This window comes from Acartia tonsa, chromosome 11, assembly GCF_053477335.1.
Source record: "Acartia tonsa isolate MP-2025a chromosome 11, ASM5347733v1, whole genome shotgun sequence".
Lineage (NCBI taxonomy): Eukaryota > Metazoa > Arthropoda > Copepoda > Calanoida > Acartiidae > Acartia > Acartia tonsa.
The window spans coordinates 38920129-38947232 of record NC_137270.1 but is presented as its reverse complement, the minus strand read 5'-3'; the positions used below and the strand labels follow the sequence as shown (position 1 = coordinate 38947232).

General features: G+C 32.7%; 1 protein-coding gene across 5 annotated transcripts in view; it reads left to right on the top strand.

Annotated features, from left to right (window-relative positions):
• Positions 1-27104, top strand: part of LOC145332085 (uncharacterized) — a 135123-nt gene that overhangs the window by 89184 nt on the left and 18835 nt on the right. For 2 of the 5 annotated variants that reach the window (XM_080177017.1, XM_080177021.1), the window contains 14 exons: positions 438-555; positions 1123-1201; positions 1801-1880; positions 3150-3286; positions 6915-6997; positions 8431-8505; positions 11686-11739; positions 12114-12160; positions 12593-12691; positions 14027-14122; positions 14543-14621; positions 17672-17737; positions 18556-18633; positions 26731-26817. In XM_080177017.1, the coding sequence (XP_080033143.1) occupies positions 438-555; positions 1123-1201; positions 1801-1880; positions 3150-3286; positions 6915-6997; positions 8431-8505; positions 11686-11739; positions 12114-12160; positions 12593-12691; positions 14027-14122; positions 14543-14621; positions 17672-17737; positions 18556-18633; positions 26731-26817 (1178 nt within the window). Of the gene's footprint in view, positions 1-437; positions 556-1119; positions 1202-1800; positions 1881-2130; positions 2163-2326; positions 2359-3149; positions 3287-6914; positions 6998-8430; positions 8506-11685; positions 11740-12113; positions 12161-12592; positions 12692-14026; positions 14123-14542; positions 14622-17671; positions 17738-18555; positions 18634-26730; positions 26818-27104 lie in introns of all 5 variants that reach the window. The other 3 variants (XM_080177019.1, XM_080177020.1, XM_080177018.1) reach the window with 3 other exon arrangements.

The following is a 27104-nucleotide window of genomic DNA, read 5'->3' as shown; positions in this document are numbered from 1 at the left end:
TACAATTAAATAAAAATTTATATTTCCTCTCTACATAATGCAATTATTTATTTTCAAAGTATTTATTAACAAATAAAATCATATTTTTTAACATCATATGTAACAAAATATATCATTTGCATAAAAATACTCTATAATTCTTTTATCAAATTAGAAAGAGACTTCTAGCGGGAAATTTGTTTACATAACTAAATTTTAAACACTTGATAAGAAAATTTGATAACCATGTACTATAGTTAAAATTTCAAGAAAAAGATATTTTTAAAAGCGAAAATTTCTATGATTAGGTTTTGTCATCCGTACGACCGTCCGTCCGTACGTACCGTTAGTTAAATTAGGCATGTTAAAATTGTCCTAAAGATTTGAAACTTTGATTCCTGTAACAATTTATCAGCCATTGTCTTATCCCTTTAGATCCCTGAAATGTATCTATTTAGGCGAGGCGACAAAACGAACAGCGACCACTGTGAGTACAGCCGTGGATGACTCAACCGTGTGGGTCAGAGAAAAGAGACGCAGTGTAATTCTCCATGCTAAACCATATAAACACCATAGGAAAAATAGCTTATCATTGAAATATAAGAATAGAGAAAGCATGAGCCTACAGGGCGGGGACCATGTCCAGATTTTGTATTAGGTCGTTGAAATCAGCTTGTAGCATCGGAAATATAAACACAGACTAGTCCCTAAAATAGAACAGAAAGCAATTTGCTGGCAGACGAAAAGGGCCTCTACAACTTGGGCCTGGTAGTTGTCTGGGTTAAGCATATATACTTATAAGCATATAATCAAAGGTAAAGAAACGTCCTCTTATTGGAAAATTGACGCTTGAAACAATACAAATTTTATATACACCCCCCTTTAATTTAAGAGGGAGGGGGGTTGACCTTTGCTGATTTATGGTGATGTAGAACCTTTTGTGCAGTGTAGATGGGTGTTTTCAATCCTCTAAATTTTGTCACAGGGGTTAGATACACAGTTCTACATCCCCCTTCTGTACGCCTCTATTACTATAAAACGGTGTGCTCTTTTTAAAAAATAAATAAACTTAACTTGTCATTGGAGCGATACTTATTCATATTCCTTTTATTTTATTGAAATTTGATAAGCTTTTTTAAACAGAGTTGCCGAAGGGGAAACTTTAGGTATCATAGCTGCCAAATACAAGACTACCGTCGAAGATATTTTGACTTTAAATAAGGTAGAATGTTTGTTTCTATTAAAGAGTATTCAATAAATTAATTAGCATAACCAAGATTATTGATACGATAGAATCAAATGCTGAATTTTCAAGGTGCACGATTTGATTTAAATGATGACATCCTACAGACTTAATTCACCCAACTTTTGTTTGTCTTAAATGATCACTTTTTACATACTTAAAGTATGAGTTTTGCCGGCCAAGGATGGGCTTAAAGGGAACCCGAAATTTTGACACCTTTCTTATTTATTTTGATACTCTTCTTACACCACAATCCAGGGATGAAATTTAGACAACAACGCTCCTAGAGGCCTCTATGGACACTTGGGGTGTTAGAGTTGAGTCGACCCCTGCCTAATTAAAATTTTAGTTTACCAAAAATAAAGTTCTAAGTGGATGATTTTTCTTGGGGAGAATTCTCTTAACCTCCCCCAAAATAGTGATAAACTTGATGAGAATCTAAATTTTCAAGGAGAACCAATTTGGTTCAGCGGTTAGTGAGATCTTTTAGTACACACAGACAGACAAATAACACACAAAAGACATCCTGTTTTTAAGGATCAAGCAAATATTTGTATTTTATAATTTACTTATTTCAGGAGACCCTAACTGAAGCTGGGGACCTAACTGCTGGAGAATCTATTAAGGTTCCTGTCAGGGAGAGAAGGAAATCTAGCAGGTAGAAAGATAGATAGATAGACAGACAGACAGACAGACAGATCTGACTCCTGGAGAATCTATTAAGGTTCCAGTCAAGGAGAGAAGGAAATCTAGCAGGTAGAAAGATAGATAGATAGATAGATCTGACTCCCGGAGAATCTATTAAGGTTCCAGTCAGGGAGAGAAGGAAATCTAGCAGGTTGAAAGATAGATACATAGATAGATAGATTGATAGACAGACAGATCTGACTCCTGGAGAATCTATTAAGGTTCCAGTCAGGGAGAGAAGGAAATCTAGCAGGTAAATAGATAGATAGATAGACAGACAGACAGACAGACAGATCTGACTCCTGGAGAATCTATTAAGGTTCCTGTCAGGCAGAGAAGGAAATCTAGCAGGTAGAAAGAAAGATAGATAGATAGACAGGCAGACAGACAGATCTGACTATCGGAGAATCTATTAAGGTTCCAGTCAGGGAGAGAAGGAAATCTAGCAGGTACATAGATAGATAGATAAATAGACAGACAGACAGAATCTATCAAAATTCCTGTCAGGGAGAGAAGGAAATCTAGCAGGTAGAAAGAAAGATAGATAGATAAATAGACAGACAGACAGAATCTATTAAGGTTCCAGTCTGGGAGAGAAGGAAATCTAGCAGGTAAATAGATAGATAGATAAATATATAGATAGATAGATAGATAGACAGACAGTTTTACAAACAAGCAGCGACTTACAGGCTGTCTAATAGACAGACATACAGGTTTACGGACAGACAGACAGTCTTACAGAAAAACATAGAAGGAAATCTATCTGATAGATATATATATAATTATATATATAGACAGACAGACAGATATACATGTATAGATGTACAGACAGACAGATCGATAGACATATAGACAGACATACAGACATAGATATAGAAAGAAATGTTGGCATAAATATTTTTCCCAGTATAAAAAAATAACCTAATGACCTAATGTAAAAAACAAACAAACAATAACCTAACCTCCACTAGTTTTGCCCAAGACGGGAGGGGACATTGGACTGTTTAATACACTGGTTCCTAAAGTTTTGTAATAACGTTTTCTTATTCGTTGGCTTGAGAACTTTGGGGACTTTTATCTAATTCGATGGGTAGGTTCATTATGTTGAGGTTTAAACGTTTCAATCACAAAATGTAATATTGTGTATCATCATTGGGTATGTGTACATCAATCAAGCGATCCCTGTGTTTTATTACAATTAGTCATCCTGGTACTTCAAAAAAACAATTTTTTCTTGCAGGAAAGACAATTCTGAGAACTTCTTGTCTAACCTGTCGAAGGCATTCCAGGAGAACCCTGACCAGGAGGGCGACCAGGCAGAGACAAAGTGTCTGGTTCTGGCCAACCATTCTCTGGGACCAGCCAATTTATCCCCAGGTATGATCCGCGGCCGTGGCATAACACGTATAGCGCATCAGCTCGTTGTCGGAAAGGTGAAAGGTTATAATCTCGAAAGAAGGCCACGTTATAACTAAAGATGTTAAAGCGAATCAAGTGGAATGCCTTGAGCTTACAGACAAAGGTCGTGCAATTAAAGGGTTATTGTTATGTCTTGAACGTATGGCCGCGTAATCATTCAATTCATAAATTCTGAGATACACAGGTTATCAAAATAATAAGACACCTCTTGTATAAGATGTTGTCAAGTTATAGAAATTGGTGTCCTTGTTCTCAAATAAATATCCCTAGAAGCCAAGGCTCGGCAGCCGTGACTAAGCTTCAAATTAAAACCTATTTTTTTTTAAAAGAGGGATTGTCTTAAATTTTAGTCAGGTTCAGAAATTAAGTTGATTTTTAAATTGTAGAATGTTCATTTCCCCTGAGGCTTATACGTGGCTGGCGCGCAGCTGCCGTGCCCTGATATAAACTTATTAGTACAAGTCATTACCAAAAATTTCTGTTGGGAAAAAAATAATTAAAACATTTATATTTATTTAATAATCAATGTACAACAAGTATAATTTGTATAACTCTTTAATTTATATTTTAAATATTTAACTATAAATAAAATATCTTTTATCTTATATCTAAAATTAATATATGTAGATGTTTTCAAGAATTAAAAGTTTGGGTTTGAGTTTTCAAGAATCTTACAGGCTATCATAACCATAGATTACCTTATCATACACATTAAAAACTAAAATAAATCAACTTTGAAAATATAGAGAAGGTTTGCTTCTAAATTGATGGATTAATTACCTAACAAAAACAGACCTATTTAATACGTTACCTTTCAATTTATATTAATATTATATTTTTCATTTTAGTACTTTTCAAATATTAGACTATTTTCGAACATTTTTCAATGTTTGGTATGTGTCTTGCTTATTCTCAATTTATAAAAATTTCAATTTCTAATACTACCTTACTAGCCCAAACTAAACCTAATCCAAAATGGAAAAAACCTTCATGGGAATATTTTTTGTACTTTATATACATTATTCCAGTCATGCTACTATAGAATTAGAAATGTCCATCTGATTATCTGTAAAACATTTTATCTATTCAATGACTATTCACTTTTAACTTACCTTTTCAACTAACCTTACAAGGGGAAATGCCTTGACTCAAAACAGGCGCAACTCATTGCCATGCAAAGCTAAAACTTCCAGGCAAAAGTCTTGTTATCAAAGGATTGTTTGTCTAAAGAGCGATTGAACAAATCTATGTCTATATCCTGTCTGCGGGGCGTCCAAGCTTTTTTATTTGGGGGGGGGGGGGTAATCACCCCTTTTACCCCCCCCCCCCCCCTTGGACGTCCTTGCCTGTCTGTCCCCCCACACCATTAAATTTTATTCTTTGCCACTTATATAAATGTTATCATCCTTGTTGTTTTCCAAATATATATGTAATGTATTTTCTATGTTTGAAAAAAAAAAGGGTTTTTAATTGCTCAGGAGATTTGAGTTAATTACCTTTCTATTTAATTAATTCTATCCTCTAGGGTTAGGGGGATAATTAACTCTCATGTTTTTCGTTGAAAAACATTACCACTAGTGCTTTTAAGTAACGCAGTTACTTTAAAATTAATTGGGATAAGTAAGTACGGCCATTTATCCATGAAAAAATGATAACCATCTTAAAATCGCTGAATCTATCTATCTATTTATCTAACTCGCGACCGTGGCTCAACATATAGCGCATCCGCTCGTTGTCAGGGAGGTGATAGGTTTGATTATTGATTCGAAACCGCGTAATAACTAAAGACGTTAAAAATGGTTCCTTCTGTTGCTATGTCAGGTACGCGACATAAATAGTTAAAGTAGGGGAATACCTTTGCCCAAAAACAGGGGCAACTCATTATCATGCATAGTTAGGACTTCTCAGACAAAGGTCGTGCAATCAAAGGGTTGTTTGTCTGTTCGATGTTACCTAACCTTATCTATCTATCTATCTATCTATCTATCTATCTATCTATCTATCTATCTATCTATCTATCTATCTATCTATCTATCTATCTATCTATCTATCTATCTATCTATCTATCTATCTATCTATCTATCTATCTATCTATCTATCTATCTATCTATCTATCTATCTATCTATCTATCTATCTATCTATCTATCTATCTATCTATCTATCTATCTATCTATCTATCTATCTATCTATCTATCTATCTATCTATCTATCTATCTATCTATCTATCTATCTATTTATCTATCTATCTATCTATTTATCTATCTATCTATCTATCTATCTATCTATCTATCTATCTATCTATCTATCTATCTATCTATCTATCTATCTATCTATCTATCTATCTATCTATCTATCTAACTATCCATCTATCTATCTATCTATCTATCTATTTATCTATCTATCTATATATCTATCTAGGATACCTAATAATAGAGAGCTCCACCCTGGTGCTAACCTGGGGTAATTATAACTCTGTACACAGATCTATCTATCTATCTATCTATCTATCTAGGCTACCTAATAATAGAGAGCTCTACCCTGGTGCTAACCTGGGGTAATGATAACCCTGTACAGTGTACACATATCTATCTATCTATCTATCTATCTATCTATCTATCTATCTATCTATCTATCTATCTATCTATCTATCTATCTATCTATCTATCTATCTATCTATCTATCTATCTATCTATCTATCTATCTATCTAGGATACCTAATAATAGAGAGCTCTACCCTGGTGCTGACCTGGGGTAATGATAACCCTGTACACATATCTATCTATCTATCTATCTATCTAGGATACCTAATAATAGAGAGCTCTACCCTGGTTCTGACCTGGGGTAATGATAACCCTGTACACATATCTATCTATCTATCTATATAGGATACCTAATAATAGAGAGCTCTACTCTGGTTCTGACCTGGGGTAATGATAACCCTGTACACATATCTATCTATCTATCTATCTATCTAGGCTACCTAATAATAGAGATCTCTACCCTGGTTCTGACCTGGGGTAATGATAACCCTGTACACATATCTATCTATCTATCTATCTATCTAGGATACCTAATAATAGAGAGCTCTACCCTGGTTCTGACCTGGGGTAATGATAACCCTGTACACATATCTATCTATCTATCTATCTAGGATACCTAATAATAGAGAGCTCTATCCTGGTGCTGACCTGGGGTAATGATAACCCTGTACACATATCTATCTATCTATCTATCTAGGATACCTAATAATAGAGAGCTCTACCCTGGTGCTGACCTGGGGTAATGATAACCCTGTACACATATCTATCTATCTATCTATCTAGGCTACCTAATAATAGAGAGCTCTACCCTGGTGCTGACCTGGGGTAATGATAACCCTGTACACATATCTATCTATCTATCTATCTAGGATACCTAATAATAGAGAGCTCTACCCTGGTGCTGACCTGGGGTAATGATAACCCTGTACACATATCTATCTATCTATCTATCTAGGCTACCTAATAATAGAGAGCTCTACCCTGGTGCTGACCTGGGGTAATGATAACCCTGTACACATATCTATCTATCTATCTATCTATCTAGGCTACCTAATAATAGAGAGCTCTACCCTGGTTCTGACCTGGGGTAATGATAACCCTGTACACATAGAAGAAGAAGCTATTAAGGTAGGTTGTTCATTAAGATACAAGGAACGTCAAAATTATAAGATAAATTTGAATTCTCTTGTATAAAGTAATAAGTTTTTTTTCTGTAGCTTAAAATTTCTGAACCGATTGAGTTCTCCATTTTATGGAAGCTTCACATAGGTCTCGAGATTGTTTTTAGCTATTTGATTTTAATATATAAGCCTTGGAATAATTTATGACATTTTTTCTTTCTTTACCACTCTTGTACAGGGCTCCTACAATACATGCTAGGAGCGCATTCGCTAGTTATATAAGTTACAAGATAATACAATTGATAGTTATTTTTGTTTGAGGATTTTTAAAATATATTTTGGAAGATTTTTACTGTTTAAATTATATAAAAGCTTATGGATACTATTATTCTGGTTTTTAAAAGTTGCATGACATAAAAAATATTAAAGGAAACAAGTATTCTCTTTTCTTTCATACATATTTTTAGAAATGTATATCAAGTTTTAGTTATTGTTTGATTCAGCCAAAAAAAAAAAATTAAAGTAAAATCTGGAAGAATTAGACATTGGACTTCAAATTAGAAAAGTACCCAAAGATGATCTATTATTCTTTGGCCTAAAAATCTTGGGAGCTACTATTAATTCTTAATTGGTTGGTTTAGACTAATAGCACCAAACTGATTAACAAATTAAAATAAAAAAATTTCAATTGTTTGCATCATTTGGGTTTATATCAATCAATTTTCCATTGTCTTTTCCCTTAAGATCTCTGCTGATCATAATAGGAATTAGGAAGCAGCTTAGCGTAACTTATCAAAAATGACGTCATACAATATAATTGACCAATGATAGGCCAGTATGTATTATACCATTGGTCAATTATAATGTATACTGGCCTATCATTGGTCATTTATATTGTATGGCGTCATTTTCGTCCTTTTTTCTTCAGAAATTAGAAAACAATTAGTGAAGATGGGCAAATTAGGAAAAGGGGAAGGGAGAAACGTTAAAGCATAAAGACAAACTTATAAGATTGACTTTAGAAGTATATTTGCTAAAGTATAGGGACACCAAAGAAATCTTAAATGTTATCCTCCTTCGCAGTTTGCCATTTATAAATATTTTATTAAATATAAAAAATTCTCAAAAATCCTTATATATTCGAATGGTCTAAATTGCCAACAAAATTAAAACAGTTTGGGGTAATTTGTACTAAATTTAGAATAGTTATTCATCACATCATAGACAGCTTACTCTGATAATATTAAAATAAATAATTATTAGATTCAAACCATAGGAAGCTATAATAATGTTTAATAGTTTTATCTTAACTTTAGAAGGTTGTACCTTACAATAAAATGGCACAATTAACTGAAAATCTTACACAAAATAAGAAAAAACGAAATTATATGATCCTTATTTTTTGGCGAATTTGAGAAATTTTAATATTCTTATTTTTAGGGAATAAGTCTCGTGTATGGGGAGGAGGAGATACCTGGATTTAAGAATACTGTTGCTACTAACTCTGGAATACAGGTAGATACTTTCTATCTCTCTATCTATCTGACTATCTATCTATCTGTATATCAAAGAGATAACAGAATTTAAGAATATTGTTGCTACCAACTCTAGAATACAGGTAGATACTTTCTATCTATCTAGATACCTTACTATCTATCTATCTGTATATCTAAGGGATACCTGGATTTAAGAATACTGTTGCTACTAACTCTGGAATTCAGGTAGATACTTTCTATCTATCTAGATACCTTATATCTCTATCTGTATATCTAAGAGATTCCAGTATTTATAAATACTGTTGCTACCAACTCTGGAATACAGGTAGATTCTTTCTATCTCTCAAGATATCTAGCTATCTATCTATCTACATATATATCTAAGAGATACCAGGCTTTAAAAATACAGTTGCTACCAACTCTGGAATTCAGGTAGATACTTTCTATCTCTCTATCTAAAAATCTCCAGAAATCTTTAAAAGGCTCCTGTGACCGACTTAGAGACTTTTCGACTAAGAGACTTCAAATTTTAAACTTAAACTTAAGCTTTCTACATAACATAATTAAAATTTCGTAAAGATCAGCCGCCGTTCTCCCGCCGTTTCTGTAAAAACATTGTTCTTCTAGCTTCAAAAATAAGAAAATTACAGCCGTTTGAAATTTTTTAGTATAAAAAGACCTAAAAACAAAGGTTGTTAAATAAAGGGGTGAAGGAAGCGAAAATTGACTTTGACTCACTGAAGGTCGGCAATTCATTATCAAACAGGGGACTTGCACAATTTTTGTTAGCTCTCTAGCTCTAATGGGAACTGAGATAATAGAGGGGGGGGGGCGTTGAACACCCTCCCCCCGACTGATTAAGGTGCGGCAAGAGGCCCGACTGTTAAGGGTTAAGAATATTGTTGCTACCAACTCTGGAATACAGGTAGATACTTTCTATCTCTCTATCTATATAACTATCTATCTATCTGTATATCTAAGGGATACCAGTATTTAAGAATATTGTTGCTACCAACTCTGGAATACAGGTAGATACTTTCTATCTCTCTATCTATATAACTATCTATCTATCTGTATATCTAAGGGATACCTGGATTTAAGAATACTGTAGTTACTAACTCTGGAATTCAGGTAGATACTTTCTATCTCTCTAAGATAGATAACTGTCTATCTATCTGTATAACTAACTTTTACTACTAACTTTTGGGTATATACTTGCTTATTCTCTAGGTATCTAAATATATATCTATTAATCTAACTATTTGTTTTCTATCTGTTTTTTTTTGTACTAGTGGCTACACTTTTTTGAAGGGGAGGAAAATATTCGGTGATTTTTGTTCATTTTCAATCTACCTTTTATATGTCTATTTAACTATTTTCTTTATATACTAAATTCATTTACAACCCTTTCTTTCAACCAAATGTAACCTTCAACTAGAGGCAGTATTTATAAAAATTAATTCATACTCCATTGTCCCATTCCTAGGTCTCTGATACTGCTATAAAGTTGGACCCCCGGGCAAAAACCTATTTCCCGAATTATTCAATTTTTTAGATCTTTGTTCTTTTATCTTCTTATTAGGGTCAGGAATGCAGACATTGATTATATTACTTTTTCCGTCTGCTATAAAATTGTTTTCTGCTACTTGGCTGTGTTTATATTCCCGACACTATTGGTTGATTTTCAAAGACTCTATTGAGAGTCTGCACAAGGTTATTGGAATAGGGAAATACAGTTATTTAACCCCTTCCACCTTCAGTGTTCTACTCTAATTTACAGACAATTAATTTCCCCAAAAAGCAAGGACCCTTTAGCTAGCAGACGAAGTTCACACTTTGCCTGTTGTTCTCCTGAATATACCTGGCAATGTTAGGATTCCAGAAACCTAAAATTTTACTTTACCTGCTATTAGCTGATTTTCAAATACCTAATAAAAAATCGGGACAGGGTCTTTGTCTTATTGGGAAAGTTATATTTAGCTCGGTCCCTATCTATTCTTTTACTAAAATGTTTAACCTTATAATTAAAAATATTTTAATTTGAAATCGATAGGATAGTTCTAACAAACCAAACCAGTGCTATATGCTTAAGATACAATTCAAGATGGTCACACATTAACTGTATAAAAGATCCACAACTTTTTTTCAGAATAATTATTCTTTTTGTTGGGCCGCAAAACCTTTACAACGGATACTCTCTATTTGCCGTAAAAAGATACATTTTATAAATTTTTTACTTTTTAACAAACATATTTTTATACTTAAAATTGTATATAAATATGTTGTAAAATTGCCTAAAACAGGTTCAGGTTTAATAAATACTTATTTACTAAGTATATTTGCGATTACTTTTATTTAATGAAATCTTCCAATTTTTAACATTTACAAAACGGCCTGCTTTATTGCATCAAGATCCATGACAGATCTATATAGGAAATAAACGTCTATAAATGAGCTCGAGTCTTCCAATGGTAAAGTGTTTAAAACTCATAGTGCTCCAATAATCCTCATTAAACTCTCATTGACCAAAGCGATAAGAAATTATTCTATTTGTTTATGGAATGAATTAAGTTTTTCACTTCATGTTGATATTTGAATTACATTGAAGTATTTAATCCTTTTTTCATAAATAACAAATTTACGTTCATAATAGAGTAAATCTAAGAAAACTGTATTTTAAAAGAATTCGATTGTGGGGACACTTCTTTTGTGTTAATTATTAAAACTAAAATTCTAATCATATTAACCCTTTGGTGATGGTAATGTGAAAAATATAATTGAAAAAATCTTTTTAAAATCATTTAAATTAATAAATATTTACTTCTTTCTTTTAGATAGTAATGGCGGGGAGGAAAATTGATTTGTTAAGAAATAGATAAATAGATATGTACTTATAGAAAACTAGCCAATAGCGATATAGTTATATTGAGCCAACTCTAGTATTATATATATTGTTAAGTTTTGATTATAGCATCGCTTAGAATATTGTACCTTGTTGTCCAAGGAATCAATGGCTTTCTGGCGACGACAATATAGAAAGAGTACCGAACTGTTATAGGAATCACCAAGAGAATTTTGAAATCGATACGACAGTTCTAACATGTCTCAATTAACGCTAAAAGCTATCCGTTACGTACGGACGGACGTTTTTACCTGAATTATAAAAAAAGCTTCGCTTAAAAAATTTTTTTGTGTTCAGGTTATAGGAACAAGCGTGCCAGAAAATGAAGTCTTTCCTACCTGGGACGAACAGGTAAAACATAAAAACACTTTTTGATACTTTTAAGACTATAACTTTTTTAGAAGATGAAGAAAGTCCCTCAAAAATCAGCATGCTCAAGTCATAAAAACGTGGGCTTATCTATCTCCTTTTCCCTCCCAATCCTCATCTCCTTATCCCTCATTTTTATGACGTCATTGAGGGACTTTCTTCGTCTTCCTTTTTTAAATCAAATATTATTCTTAAGGTATGCACCCAATGTTTTTGTGAGATTGTTTATATATAACTTAATTAAGAAATCAAGAGAATACTCAAATTTTAATAAAAAAAGGTTGTATAACGTTTTGAAAAATTCTGGTAAACAGAAATCAATCTTTAATTAAAAATTTATAAAAATTATTGTTTAGCCCGAACTGGAAGAGACGTCAATTGGTCGAGATATTTCTGAGTCGAGGTAATAATCTTCAATAATTTACTTTGTTCTACAGTTTGTCGTTGTTGAAACTTAGTAACAGTCCACCATTAACTTGTGCAGTTGCTAGTGATATTTCAAACTTATTTCTTGACCACCTAACCCCCCCTAACTAGATTGGCTGCGCTTTTTATTGATAAAATTGTTCTTGTTCATTTAAATTTTATTGATTCTGAATTTAGGACCAATGGATTTATTATTAGTTGGATTTTAAACCAGATTATCATGTACTCTAATATATTGAAACTTGTATCTGGCTAAAATAACGATTCCCCCTATCCCCCGCTTTCCCCCTTCCCTCCTTCTGGATGCACGAACTGACTAATAAGTGATGTCTATATTAGCAGCCTAAATTGACGACAATTTTTCCTGTGTTATAATATCCATGCATAATATATTCTATATCCATTTTAGGACGAATCTAAAAACTGAGGATTCAGATGAGCTCTCAGCACAGGAGAGCCTGAAAAATTTGAGCTTCGAGGATTCATTCCCAATTGGAGAGGAAGTCAGGTATGGCAATTAAAATCTCCGGAACGGATGTAATGCTTAAACATATTTTTAGTCAAGTTTTGGAATAGTTATATATCGCATGGCATTATAGACAGTTTTTTGCGGATAGTAAAATGAAAAATTTAAATATTAATGCTAGTTTTGTTATTCTTGGTAAATTGTCTATAATTCAATACGATACATGATTTTTTAGTATAGCCCAGAACCGGTTGTAATACAGCAGATATTGATCTGTTTTGATGCCATACTGAAAACAGTATTTTTTTTTTCCTTGGGATGAAATTCTGTTTTGTTGAAATGTACCGAAATTAATTAATTCATCCTAAGCGAGAACTACTTTGCATATCAAATTAAACTGAAATCTTCTAGAACTAGCAAAACATTATTTATGCTAATAAAAAGGTAGAATACATGTCTGTCTGTCAGTATATGCCAACAAACAACTAGGACTTTCTGTTTATTTTTCAAAAATGTCTTTTATGGCCATAGAAAGATTTATTTTCATATATACTACTTCTTCTGAAGAAAAGTGTGTGCTTTCCTACATAGTTTCTATCGAGCACAGAACCCCAATCCTTATTTTCAAAATTGATTGGAAACGAGGCCGGGTTGGAATTGTAGTTTTCTATTATGCATTAACCCTGCCGGGTATTCACCTGCGTTGCCCTAACCCATTGCTGAGTATTCTGACCTATAGTAATAAACAAACAAACGACAAACTACCCTTCTTTCTCCTAATTTTTTCCGTGCTCTTAATTTTTTTTATAGAAAGAGTGATTAATGGTTAAAGTTGTCTTTTGGCTTAAAATTGACGCGCTACCAATAATTATTATTTTACTTGTTGTAAGAAAAAATGTTAAGCTTCTTGAATATTATTTTGTTATTGCTAATCGACTTTATAAATATTACTATTGGGTCCACCCCTGGTCTCTAGGGGTATGTATTCAAAGACAAAAAAAGCTTTAATCCATTCTATGGCGTAACTCTAAAATGAAATAGCCTATAACCATCCCAGTACCAATATGAAGCTTCCCGGAAAAGGAGATTTCAATCAGTTCATTGGTTATTAAGATACTAAGCTACAGACAAAAAAAAGCTTACTGCTTTATATCAAGGATTGTCCTTGTTTAGAAAAATGAGAAGTGCAACATCTGACACGAAACTGAGCAAAAGCTTGGACTCAAACGGGGATGATATTATGGTTATAATAAACATAATTACCCTTGTTTAGAAAAATGAGTAGTGCAACTTCTGACACGAAACTGAGCAAAAGCTTGAACTTCAGCTTGATATTAAAATATTATGATTATAACAAACATAATTACCTTTGTTTAGAAAAATGAGTAGTGCAACATCTGACACGAAACTGAGCAAAAGTTTGGACTCGAACGAGGACGACAAGTTCCAGGAGAGAAAACGATCCAGAAGAAGGTGAAGTAACACCCGTCGGACAACTAGCTAAGGATGATTAACAGCCACCCCCCCCCCCAAAAAAAAACAACTTTTATCATGCTTGAGTCATATTAATTCAGTTTAAAGATAAACTTAATATGAAGCATTTTACTGATAGTACCAGTCAGATTTAAGAAATTAGAAATTGTATATTAATTGAGCCAAATCTTACATATTCTTTTATATCTATGTAAGGCTAAGGAAACCCTAAAACACTACAAAACTTTATAAGAAACTATCTTCTTCGCCCCTAGCTTCTGGGGAGGGTGGGGGAGGTCAGTAAAATAGCCTAAACCACCTCAAGACACAAAATTTTTCGACATTCCTAAGCTTCAGACAAATGAAACTTTATTACTTTATAATATAGGGTAAGATGACCGAATATTTATTTCATTTTAGGACAATGTCAAAGGACAGACGGATGTCCATGTTATATGAAGATTCTATGGCTACATACCTCATTATTAAACTAAACCAGGTATATAATTATATGGCTACATACCTCATTATTAAACTAAACCAGGTAAATAATTCTATGGCTACATACCTCATTATTAAACTAAACCAGGTAAATAATTCTATGGCTACATACCTCATTATTAAACTAAACCAGGTAAATAATTCTATGGCTACATACCTCATTATTAAACTAAACCAGGTAAATAATTCTATGGCTACATACCTCATTATTAAACTAAACCAGGTAAATAATTCTATGGCTACATACCTCATTATTAAACTAAATCAGGTAAATAATTCTATGGCTACATACCTCATTATTAAACTAAATCAGGTAAATAATTCTATGGCTACATACCTCATTATTAAACTAAACCAGGTAAATAATTCTATGGCTACATACCTCATTATTAAACTAAATCAGGTAAATAATTCTATGGCTACATACCTCATTATTAAACTTAACCAGGTAAATAATTCTATGGCTACATACCTCACTATTAAACTAAACCAGGTAAATAATTCTATGGCTACATACCTCATTATTAAACTAAATCAGGTAAATAATTCTATGGCTACATACCTCATTATTAAACTAAATCAGGTAAATAATTCTATGGCTACATACCTCATTATTAAACTAAACCAGGTAAATAATTCTATGGCTACATACCTCATTATTAAACTAAATCAGGTAAATAATTCTATGGCTACATACCTCATTATTAAACTTAACCAGGTAAATAATTCTATGGCTACATACCTCACTATTAAACTAAACCAGGTAAATAATTCTATGGCTACATACCTCATTATTAAACAAAACCAGGTAAATAATTCTATGGCTACATACCTCATTATTAAACAAAACCAGGTAAATAATTCTATGGCTACATACCTCATTATTAAACTAAACCAGGTAAATAATTCTATGGCTACATACCTCATTATTAAACTAAACCAGGTAAATAATTCTATGGCTACATACCTCATTATTAAACAAAACCAGGTTAATAATTCTATGGCTACATACCTCATTATTAAACTAAACCAGGTAAATAAACGGGATCTAGTGCAGTTCACGGGAAAATATTCCTGGCAACGATTATTTTCAAAAAATCAAAGGCCGCTATCTACCAAACAGTTGAATGTCCATGTCATGCCCACAAACCGTTTTAAGCATCATAAGAAGGACTATAAACAATCTGTAATAGCCAAGATCCAGTAAAGCATTTGGACAGTTTCACTGAAGAAAAACACGCAAAAAAAAGTATTTTTTCGCGCATTTAAGTGTACCGTGAGATAAATGTGCATTTTTTAGATGATCGTTACCAGGAACATTTCACCGTGAACTGCAGTAGATCCAAGAAACAACCTATGGGCATATCCAAGCTTTAGAGCTGCTTAGAAAACTAAAATTCGTTTTGAAACTTAAAGATGTTGTTATCCTTGTTTTTTTTTCTATGAAGACTTTCTAGATTCATATTACGTCTAAATATAGCTTTACAATATTAACATGGCTCCCAAACTAAAATTATATATTATATTTTACTATTAAGAATATTATTCTATATGTTTATATATCTTTTATTGAATCCCGTAAATATGCTTATAAAAAATGTGGGGAAACCTTCCATTCTATATGAAGTTTTCGATACTGTATTTTTAACAAGTTATATTTTACATAAATGATTTTAGCTTGGCCAAACACTGCAAAAAGATTGAATTTTTGATCTTGGTTTGCCACCCTTTGAATAATCATGTTTAATGCATAAAAGTCCAATATAATTTGGACACCCTGTATCAAGTTTTAATTTACACAAGCACACCAAACTTGGTGTTTAATAAATGAAACAAATAAAAAATGAGAATTTCCAAAAAATATTTGCAAAATTTCAAGCTTAATTATATTTCGCAACAACACAACCCTGAAATTACAAAATGATTAGTTATGTATAGCCAACAAGCTAAATAAATCTAAAATAAAATAATATTTAAGGGGCAGATTAAAGGTTGTCAATTGTACTATGTTTTGCCATTTTTTCCTGATAATTTTTTCCCGAATTGCTTTCGTTAAATACTGAAAAAAAACATTTCTAAGTTTAAAGTACAGACTAGAAAGAAATCTTATTATTAAGAACTACAACTTTAGAAAATCCGTCAAAATTTGGAAATATGATTTAATAGATAAACAAGGATGACAACTCAATAAAAGCGATGCTTTCAAATTTACAAAACAATTTTGTCAAATAATTAACGCTGATTAAATATTTTTCACTCAAATTTTAAAGCCATAAATAATCTATTTGCCCTTTAATAATTACGAAAAGATATGGCTTCGCAGTCCTTTACTATTTATGTGGAATTGGCATACGGACATTTGCAAAGTTTCAAAACAACCAGAGCTGGATCTTTAAATCATTTTAGTGGTGAGTCAGATCGGGGTGAGCCAAATTTCAGCCATTCACAGCGCGGCATTTCATAAAATGCTTTGCTCTCATTGGTGGAAAGTTGGCTCACCCCGATCTGGCTCACCACTAAAATGAATTAAAGATCCAGCTCAGATGACTAAAAATTTTGTTGGATAGATGGAACACACGACAAACTTTTGTCCCGACTTTTGTCCGCTTTGTAGAACTTAATCTTCTTCTTACACAAAAATTATATATTAGTTAATATCTATTCTCTATTCATGCATATTTATTATTCCCCCTCCCCTAATTCAATTGCCATTAAATCAAATCCTTATATAAAAGTAACAGGATGTCTATGTGTTTGTATGTATCTGTAGCAAAGGATCTAGCAAACTGCTAGACCGATCATTTTTTACAGTGAAGGTTCTGTGAAGGTTTATAATTGTTTAGGGGAGAGTATCTCAACCTTTCAAAGAGAAATCACACACAGCAAAAATCTCCTTCCTTCCCCCCCTCGGAAGATTTTGAACTTTTTCTTTTTACAAATAAAACTGTAGGGGTTGACCTCTACCCTTTTCAGTCAAGTGCACCTAGATGCCTCTAGGGGGCGTGGCCGCTTGTATAGCTTAAAGTATTAATATTATGTTTTTTTCAGGAGAGCAAGGTTGAATCTGAATTGTGCGAGCTGAAGCCAGAAGCGTGGCCGATTCTTAGCCAAGAGGTAAATAACTCCCCCCATCCTCCCTGGCATATGGTGGTATTAGGAATATTTCTTGTGGAATTGCACATCCCCCCCCCCAAATCCAAAAAATATATTAATAAAACGAATGGTTGTGTTTAAAGTTTGTAAAAGTTGTCGCAGATATAGGTATCAACACACAGAACGATATTTCTACATCCTTGATAAATATAACTAATTACCAAGCTCTATATAAGGGAGGGGGACTCCTAAGCATTTCAGACTCTTATAACACCTTAGAAGCTTGGGGAGAAGCAGCTAGTACAATATAAAGATTCACCATCATCCATAAACTCTGAAGGTTTGCAATATGAATTGTCAATTTATGACAGCTGAACTTTAACAAAGCATTTGATATACAATATTATTTCATACAAACATTTAGATTACGCTTTGCTTTGTTAAATAATCATATATGTCATCTTCCCAATAATAACTTGTGGAGCATAATACCCCCCCCCCCCATAATCTTGTAAAAATTAAAATAAAGGTGTCCGTTTTTCTAAATACTTTAGATCAGGTTAGGTTAGGTTATATTGGGTACTGGGTAGCACCGCATAGGAAAAAGTCACTCCTTTTTTAAAAAATTTATAAAAAAATAAGAGGTGGGGTCTGTGGAGTTCTTGAGGGAAAACACCTCGTAAATTGTATAAGTGGCCAACAAAACTGGTTTTCCGTCCACGATTTTACTTTAGTTTTCGTGGAAAACTGTCTGTAATATGATGCTATGCTTGATTTTTCAGTATGGCTGCGTAATAATCGGTTTCGATAATAGATTGATTTTTCTTGTTTTTATTCAGACTGCAGAATATCTGTTGCGAGTCCCAAATGAGAATGTTGTTCGTCTCTTTGGAATTCTCTCAAGAAACTTCTCTGGGGTTAGTAGTTTTTATAAGCGAATCTCGTTGAAATATACATGTCAGTATTGTCCTATCGAATTTAAACGTTTCATGATGATTCCTGAAATGTTAAAATCTTACCAACAGTTATGCTGATTCATATGACGATTATGAATAATGTAAAACGCGATGTATCTCTAGAATCAAGTTTTAAAATATAATTATGTTTTTATTAAGCATCGTGTATTCTAATAATTTTGAGGTAGATTTACATAGATATTTTGGATTATTTGACACTATGTTTATCAACGTTCGTTTGTACGTCTGATTTGTTTAATAGTATGTTTAGTACAGAACAGAAAAATTTAAGATATTTTTTCGAATTATTTTTCCTTCATCTTTTCAACCAGGCAAAATAAAACCTTATCATTATTTGTTGGTTTATATATTGACATCATTTGTTCAATAGAATTGTTCCATAGTTCAATTACTCCAAAGTTTCATAGACACATTATCTTATTCGTTGGCTTAAAAACTTTGAAAGTAAAGGGTCGACTTCCCCACCCTTCCCTCACATACTCTAGTTATAAAAAAAAATATTCTATTTTAAAATGATTCTAAAAATAGGTTCATAATGTGTTCCAGGTAAAAATCAATCTTAACTCTTTTTAGTTTTTGATACGTAGCATCTCTATACCAATATTTTATTCATGTTTGGGGGGGGGGGGGAATAAATCTTATCTAAATTTTTTTACTTAAGAGGAGGGGGGGGGTTATTATCCCCTCCCCTGAAGAAAAATCCCAACAAATTAGTTTTAAAATATATTTGATTCCTCCCCGCCCCCTAATAAAAATAGGCTCCAAAAAGAGTTGAGTTAAGTAATACTCCCCCCCCCCCGCTAAAAAAAAACCTTTGATTAAATCCCATTCATTAGATTGAGATTTTGTACCCAGCCCAAAAAATGTTTTAACGTCCTTTCTTTAGTAGATGTTAAATGATTTACATAACTTTTAGCTACGAAATTATTGAAAATTTTGTACTTGTTCTCCCAACACTTTTATAATTGAAGTGATTGATTAATTGATTGAAAAGTAAGTGAGTGTGTGTGGGTGTGTGAGGAGAAAGAGAGAGAGAGGGGGGGGGGAAGGGAGAGAAAGAGAAACAGAGGGGAAAGGGAGAGAAAGAGAAACAGAGATGATAAAAAGACGGGAAAAAATGTTCCTCTTAATATAACTTAGTGTTAAAATCTTTTTTCCTTAATCGATAGTTATATTCTTTTTACTGTAATGATCGACCCTTGTCTAGTATGACTTTCTAAAAAGAAGATACCTGTTTATTCTAATATGAAATGTTGACAATTACTTGTATTGGTCACTTACGACAGCCCAACGGACCAGGTAAGCTATTAACTGTATTAATATAAGTTTAAGAAATCGTCAAAAAATATGCTGTCTATCTTGAAAAGCACACTAGAAAATAACGTTTTCCCCATACCGTGTCATTCAGAAAGACTGGCGAACTTTTCGGGTAGTATGTATCTCATGCTTAATCATAAAAAAATATAGCCAAGACAACAATTCTCGTGTTTTTCTTTCTATGCCCATAAATTTGTTCCCCAATATAAATTATTGAGAAACTATGAGAGAGTATGAGGGGAGAGAAACTAAAAATAGAAAACAGGGAAACGGCAACACAAAGCCAAAAATTGGATAGATATTCCCACCAAGGTATTATGATTGCTGCCATATGAAGGGGTGTAATGGTCTTTTTTTCTCATTAGATCTTTTGTACTTTAAGTCTTCTGTCTTTTGGCTTTTTGTGCATTATGCCTTTTGTAGCAACGCCGTACGTCAAATGCTTGTTTATAAAGTCAAATATGTTTTTCACTGCTACTAAGTCATATATTCATAGCAAAAAAAATAATAGATATCATGTAAACATCATTACATAATTATCAGAAAGACTTTATATGGTAGTAAAACTAATGTTGGGCATAAAGTTGACATTAATATCAGGTGAATTAGATCTTTAAACACCCTGGAAATTGTTTATTAGCTATTAACGTTTAACCCTATTTCTATAATTCTTTATGTTTGGCATAATGCTGACATTAGCAGTTCAACAAGTTATGATTTCAAAAGCATGTCAATGACATGTCAATCATGACTAATTTCAACAATTTCTCTATTGCTTAGTCTTTATATCGACATTAATAATATCTTCTAATTTAAATGCAGAAAGCTCGTTTTTTAAAGCATCTAAATCTGCATTTTTAGGCCTGGGCTCAAGGTCATCATTAAGCTTCTTTATCTCCTCTTTAAGCTCATTATTCACGTCCTGCAGATCACTCATGGCTTTAGAAAGAGAAACCAATTTATTTTCATTTGCAGTAATACAGGCAGACAGATTCTCAATTACTTCTAATTTAGGTAGTCTATCCCTGATATCCCGTATATCTTCTGTTAGTGTAGTTTCTACACTTAAGTTGTTAAATTTTTGACATTTTGTTAATTAGATCCCTTGTATAGGAAATGAATTACAAATGCATGTGTTTATAGTATGACATCTAAACACTTACTGACATCTAAACAATATTATAATGTATAGATGTATATTTAACTACCTGCCCCAAGGACCCTTTAGCTAGCAGACGAAAATGAATATCGTAAAACTTTCTCAGATAAGGTTCTGTGAGTAATCTTCAGTGCTTTGGTAAGGTCATAGGCTTGTAGGTAACATTACATTATATTCTTTTATTTAATCCACCAAATAATTATGAGGTACATTATCTGTATTCCAGACTGGTACAAGAATAGTTTTGTATGAAATATATCGCTGGCAGTTTGGCCAACCCAGGTTTTATTGGGCATCATCTATCATGCCCTCTCCCCCCCCCCCCCATAAATATCACCCTCATTTCTTCCGCTTAAGAGGACAGTCTTGTACTTTGATTTTCTGCAATCAAGGTGTTTCCGATTTTTTTTAAATATTGATTCATAGAACAACAGATCTTTAGTATAGATGTATACTAGCGGCTTGCCCCTAGAGACATCTAGTGGCACTTTAAATGTTTTTTTTTATATTTAAAATATGTCTATGTTGCGTTTGACGTTTATGTTTGCGTTGAACTCTCTTTCGATTTTTGTGATTTCTCTTGAGAGGGTGGTGATACCCTCCCCCAAAATAGTTTTAAAAAAATACCCAGGACCTTTGAGAATATACCCTGTTAAGAAGAACCCGATCGGTTCAGCGGTTAGCGAAATCCTTAGGTACAGACACACAGACAAACAGACAGACAAACAGAAAAATTTCCTGTTACTTTAGTATAAGAATATAGATAACAAACGCCTCCCTTTTTCCATTGACCTTTTTTGTATGCTAGCAAATTGTTTTCTGCTACTTGGCTGTGTTAATATTCCCGGAATTATTGGTTAATTATCAATGACCCAATTAAGAGTCGGCACAAGGTCCTTGCGATAGGTAAATACAGTTATTTAACTCCTTACACCTCTAGTGTTTTACTCTAATCCTAGAACAAAAGGTACAATAAAATTAGCGAAGCATCGCAATAATCAAATCCTTAAACAGTATCCAGTATTTAAGTAATTTTTCATTTAATTTATATAGAAATTTGTTTTTAAACTTATATTAATGTTCTAATTATAAAGTTCTGGCACTCTACATTGTACGTGTCTATGTTTTATGATTTTTTTATCCTTTCATGGTTAATTGAAGTTTTTTTTAAATTAAGAAAAAAAAAGGTAGCTAAAAAGGATGCTCATCTTAGTTTGCCCTTTTATTAAAGCTTTAATTTTTATTCGAAAAATTGACAATTTAATTAAACAATGGCTAAAAAACAAGTTTTACAAAAAAGAAGATTAATAGTTTACTTTTAGCTTACAACCTCTTCCTCCCCCCTATAAAAATCTGCGTAGTATTCTCAAAATATTTAAGAACAAGTATTCTAATAAACAAAAGGGATAAAATTGATAATACACCCAGCTTAATGATAATAAACAAAATTAGATTAGTAGTTGAAAGGTTTTGGTAATTCTAGTTAAGATTAATTCATTAAAATCAAATTTTTTGAGCTAAGGAATAAGATAACCTGGTTATAAAACTTTAGGTACGATTTTACAGTCCAATGTCGCCCCCCCCCCCCCAATATCACTCTCCTTATAACTTACTACAATAAATGCCTTAGCCCAAAAACAGGCTTTACGCTACCAAAACACTAATATTGGTATTTTTTAAACTGAACGTTTGAACAATAACATGAATCAAAGATCCATAGGAATAAGACAATGGCCAATAAATTGTAGTACATCCCTAATAATGATACACAAAATTACCCCTTCTGTAGATTACAAAGTGGCTGAAACGTATGGAACCCAACAAAATGAACCAACCAATCAAAATAAAACAAAAGTCCCTAAAGTTGTTAAGCCAAATAATCATAAAACTTTGGGGACCTGTGCGACAAACATCCTAAAGTCCCCTCCATAACTGAATATAAATCCTGATCAATTCTTGAAAATATTTGGAAAAATTATTTTCCAAATTATTATCCCTTTCCCTATTTTTGTGTTCTCTGGGCCTACCCAAAAAGTGTGCTACTATATCATCGTGACGTAAATGGGTCTGGGCCTTGGAATAATTATAAAAAGAATTATAAGAAGGTTCAAGGACGTCCAAGCTTCTTTTTGAGGTGGGTAAAATGAGATGTTTTTGAGGCTTGAGGGGGTATTCAAATATATTTTTTCTCTTCTTGAAAAATAAAGGGATTTAAAGCTTGAGAGGGGTTGGGAACCCATTTAACCCCGCCCTCCTTGGACATCTATGGGCAGATTAAATACTTAATTAAAGAAATTTGAGACAAAGCTAATTAAATGATGATATCATTTAATGAATTTAATGGGTATGGGTTCATTTAAAGATAATGATTGTAAATTTTGGAGGGCTAAACGCTAAACTAAATAATAATTTCGATATTAACAATGTTAAATCACAAAGTTTTATACAAATAGTAAATCATGTTTTAAGGGTTTAGGAAGGCTTTTTAATTTAGGCAATTCTAACCATTTTTTTCTATGACAATCTTTTTGTATATACACGTGAAGTGTGTCTGTGTTTTTGTGTAGATTTCTGTGTGTGTGTGTGTGTGTGTGTGTGTGTGAGTGTTTGTGTGTTTCTGCCCAGTTTCTGCAAATTGATATTGGGTTTTTCGCGGGATAATAGACATACATTCTGAGATTTAATTCAATTTGTAACCATGTGATTTTTGTGTTTGAATGCATGAGATTTGAAATTTCATAATTAAAGATGGCAAGACGGATAGACAAACAGACAAAGTAGAACCCAGTAAAAGTGTCGGACAGATTATGACGTAAAAAAATAATTAGCCAATGAGAGGCCACTATAAATTTTACCATTGGTCAATAATGGCCTCTCATTGGCTAATTTTTTTTTTGACGTCATAATCAGTCCGACACTAATACTGGGTTCGACAAAGTAAATAAAAAACTGGTCATCATAAAAGAAAAACAATAAAAATTAAATATCTTTACAAAAAAACGGAGCACTCTATCTTAAATAGCGACCTAGAAAATTACATTTACACACATAACGTTTAAGACAGAAGGACAGACAGACAAAGTAACTTATAGATCAGCTCATCAATTAGAATTGCGGGAAATTTTTCCATGTCCAGTCCATGGGTTTTCGTTTTCTCGAGGTTTGGGTGGTTGGGTCTTGTGAGGATTAATACTTTCACAATTTACACATCTTTACATCATCTGAATAGTTGGGTCTTGTGAAGATTAATACTTTCACAATTTTCACATCTTTACATCATCTGGATAGTTGGGTCTTGTGAGGATTAATACTTTCACAATTTACACATCTTCACATCATCTGGATAGTTGGGTCTTGTGAGGATCAATACATTCACAATTTACACACCTTTACATCATCTGGATAGTTGGGTCTTGTGAGGATTAATACTTTTACAATTTACACATCTTTACATCATCTGGATAGTTGGGTCTTGTGAGGATTAATACTTTCACAATTTACATATTTTTACATCATCTGGATAGTTACAAAGGGATCTGAAGGGATAAGAGAATTGCCGATATAATGATGTAGATCTCCAATGATGATATACCAAATTACCCCCTCTGTAGATTAGAATAAGGGATTGAAACGTTTAAACACTCAACTTAATGAATCATCCAATCAAAATTCCCATAAAAGTATCTGACTCTGATTATTACGTAAAAATATAGCCAATGAGAGGCCAATATAAATTTTACCATTGGTCAATTACAGTGTATACTGGCCTTTCATTGGCTAATTTTTTTTACGTCAAAATCAGAGTCAGACACTTTTACTAGGTTCGTCAAAATTCACCGGATTTGTAAAAATAAGGGATTTGAAAACCACGACGCGAAAAACCAAATCTACATTAGTGTGTTTCACATATATTGGGGGTAAGTTTGTTAGGAAGAAGGGGGTTGGGGGGATTACCCTTTATACTCCCCTTCCATAGTTCAGTTCTTGTACAGGGGTAAACTTATTTAAGCAACTTAATTCACAAAACAGAACAAAATTCTTACCTTACAAGATAAAATAAAAACAAATAAAGTAAAATGAGTTTGTGACCAGAGGAAATATTTGGAAACTGAAAGAGCTTTGTAAAAAAAAGAATGGTTTGGGGGGATGGGGGGGGGGGTTAGATGTGTTATATACAAGCTTTAAGAGATTTTTGAAGTCATTATAATAATACAAAATATATTGTTTACCTGTTCATAAATGACTGAATGATTGATTCAGTGGTTAACAAGAGCATAACTAAGGTTGCTAACATGGCTTGCTAACATGGCCCTAATTTATTGGTCAGTTCGTTCATCAAGTAGGAGGGAAAGTGATGGGGTAAAGAGGGTGAAGTAGATATCGTTATTTTGGCCATCCACAAGTTTCCCTTTATTACTGAACATGATAATCTGGTGTAAGATCCAAGTAATAATAAATCCATTGATCTAACCAAAAGAGCCTGCATACTCTACTTAGGACGCCATTATAAAACTTTTTCAACTTGTTTATTGCTGCGTTTCTTCTGTACTATCTTCTATGATGATATGTTTACTATGATACCAGGTAGATGGTATAACCAACAAGCAAAATAAATCTAAAATAATATTTGGGGGGCAAATGGAGAGGTCGTCAATTATACGATGTGTTGCCCCCCAACGACAGCTTAAAACAATGTATAGATTTCGTGATTTTTTTTCTGAATTAATTTCGTTATTGGTATAAGCTGCTGTGATACTATAGTAATACATGCCTAAAGAAACCACTAGGGAAGTCGTTTGGCAGTTTCTCAGATAAAAATAGCAGCGTCGTATATTCTTGAGTCAAAGACTGATCCTTAAAAATGTTATAGAACAAAGATTATTTATTTATGTGCAATAAAAACTACTTTAGATCTGTTTAATAAGAAAAGTTCTAGGGAACATAATGAAAATAGTCATCTATTTTTTAAACTTTTTATCGTCGGTTTAACGGCAAGCAACGGTTCAACAGCAGTAAACTTTATTTCAATCTTTCTTATTTTTAATCTTCTGCATTTTTATTTTGGTTTTGTTAAGTTCTTAAGGTTTTCGAGATAGCGGAGGTGGGTCATTTATTCCCCTCCCCCTTCCCCAAGGATTAGGATTTTCAAGAGGATTGGGCCAGTATTTGAAATAACAATTTTAAAGAATCAGTCTCGAAAGTTTGGAAAGAGAATTTATGTTTGTATATAAAACTTCAAGGTCAATACGGACTAATAAAAATGTTCAATGTATTATAAATATGCATACAAACTACTTTTTCTGGACTTATAATCTATCCTCTAAATATGACCTCTAAAAGTTCTTAGATTTTTATATTGTAAACATTGTAAACAAGGATGACAACATCTAAAAAAACGAACGGAAAAAATGAGTTATATAGCAGATGTTAAGCTGCCATAAAAAAAAGAAAAAGAATTAAATAGAATATGCATAAGAAAAGAGAATCAAAAAACCTTTTACTTGGGCTTTTGAAACATGAACTATAGACAGACGGTACAATAAATTTCTTTTTTATTTTAGAAGTATGGATCTGCAACTCTATTGGATATGACTGGAATGACGCTAATAACTATGGATTCTCTAATGTCTGGTAAAGGAGAATTAAAGGTAGGTTTTATCCATAAATAACCATTATTGTCAAACAATATTCAATTTGAAGCTTTATAAAGTGTCTAAAAAAATCTGCCAAGTGACGTCATAGAAAGAGAGATAAAAGGAGAAGTGGGAAAGAAAACCCCTAAAAAGAAGGATACCTGCCTCATTTTAATGACGCAACATGGCTGAATTTTTAAGACACTTTGTACAGATTTTTCAATTTTAATGGCAAACTAAAAACACAGTAAAAATTGTAAATGTTAAAAAAATCTTTTTGAAAAAATCATCGAATTTGTTTT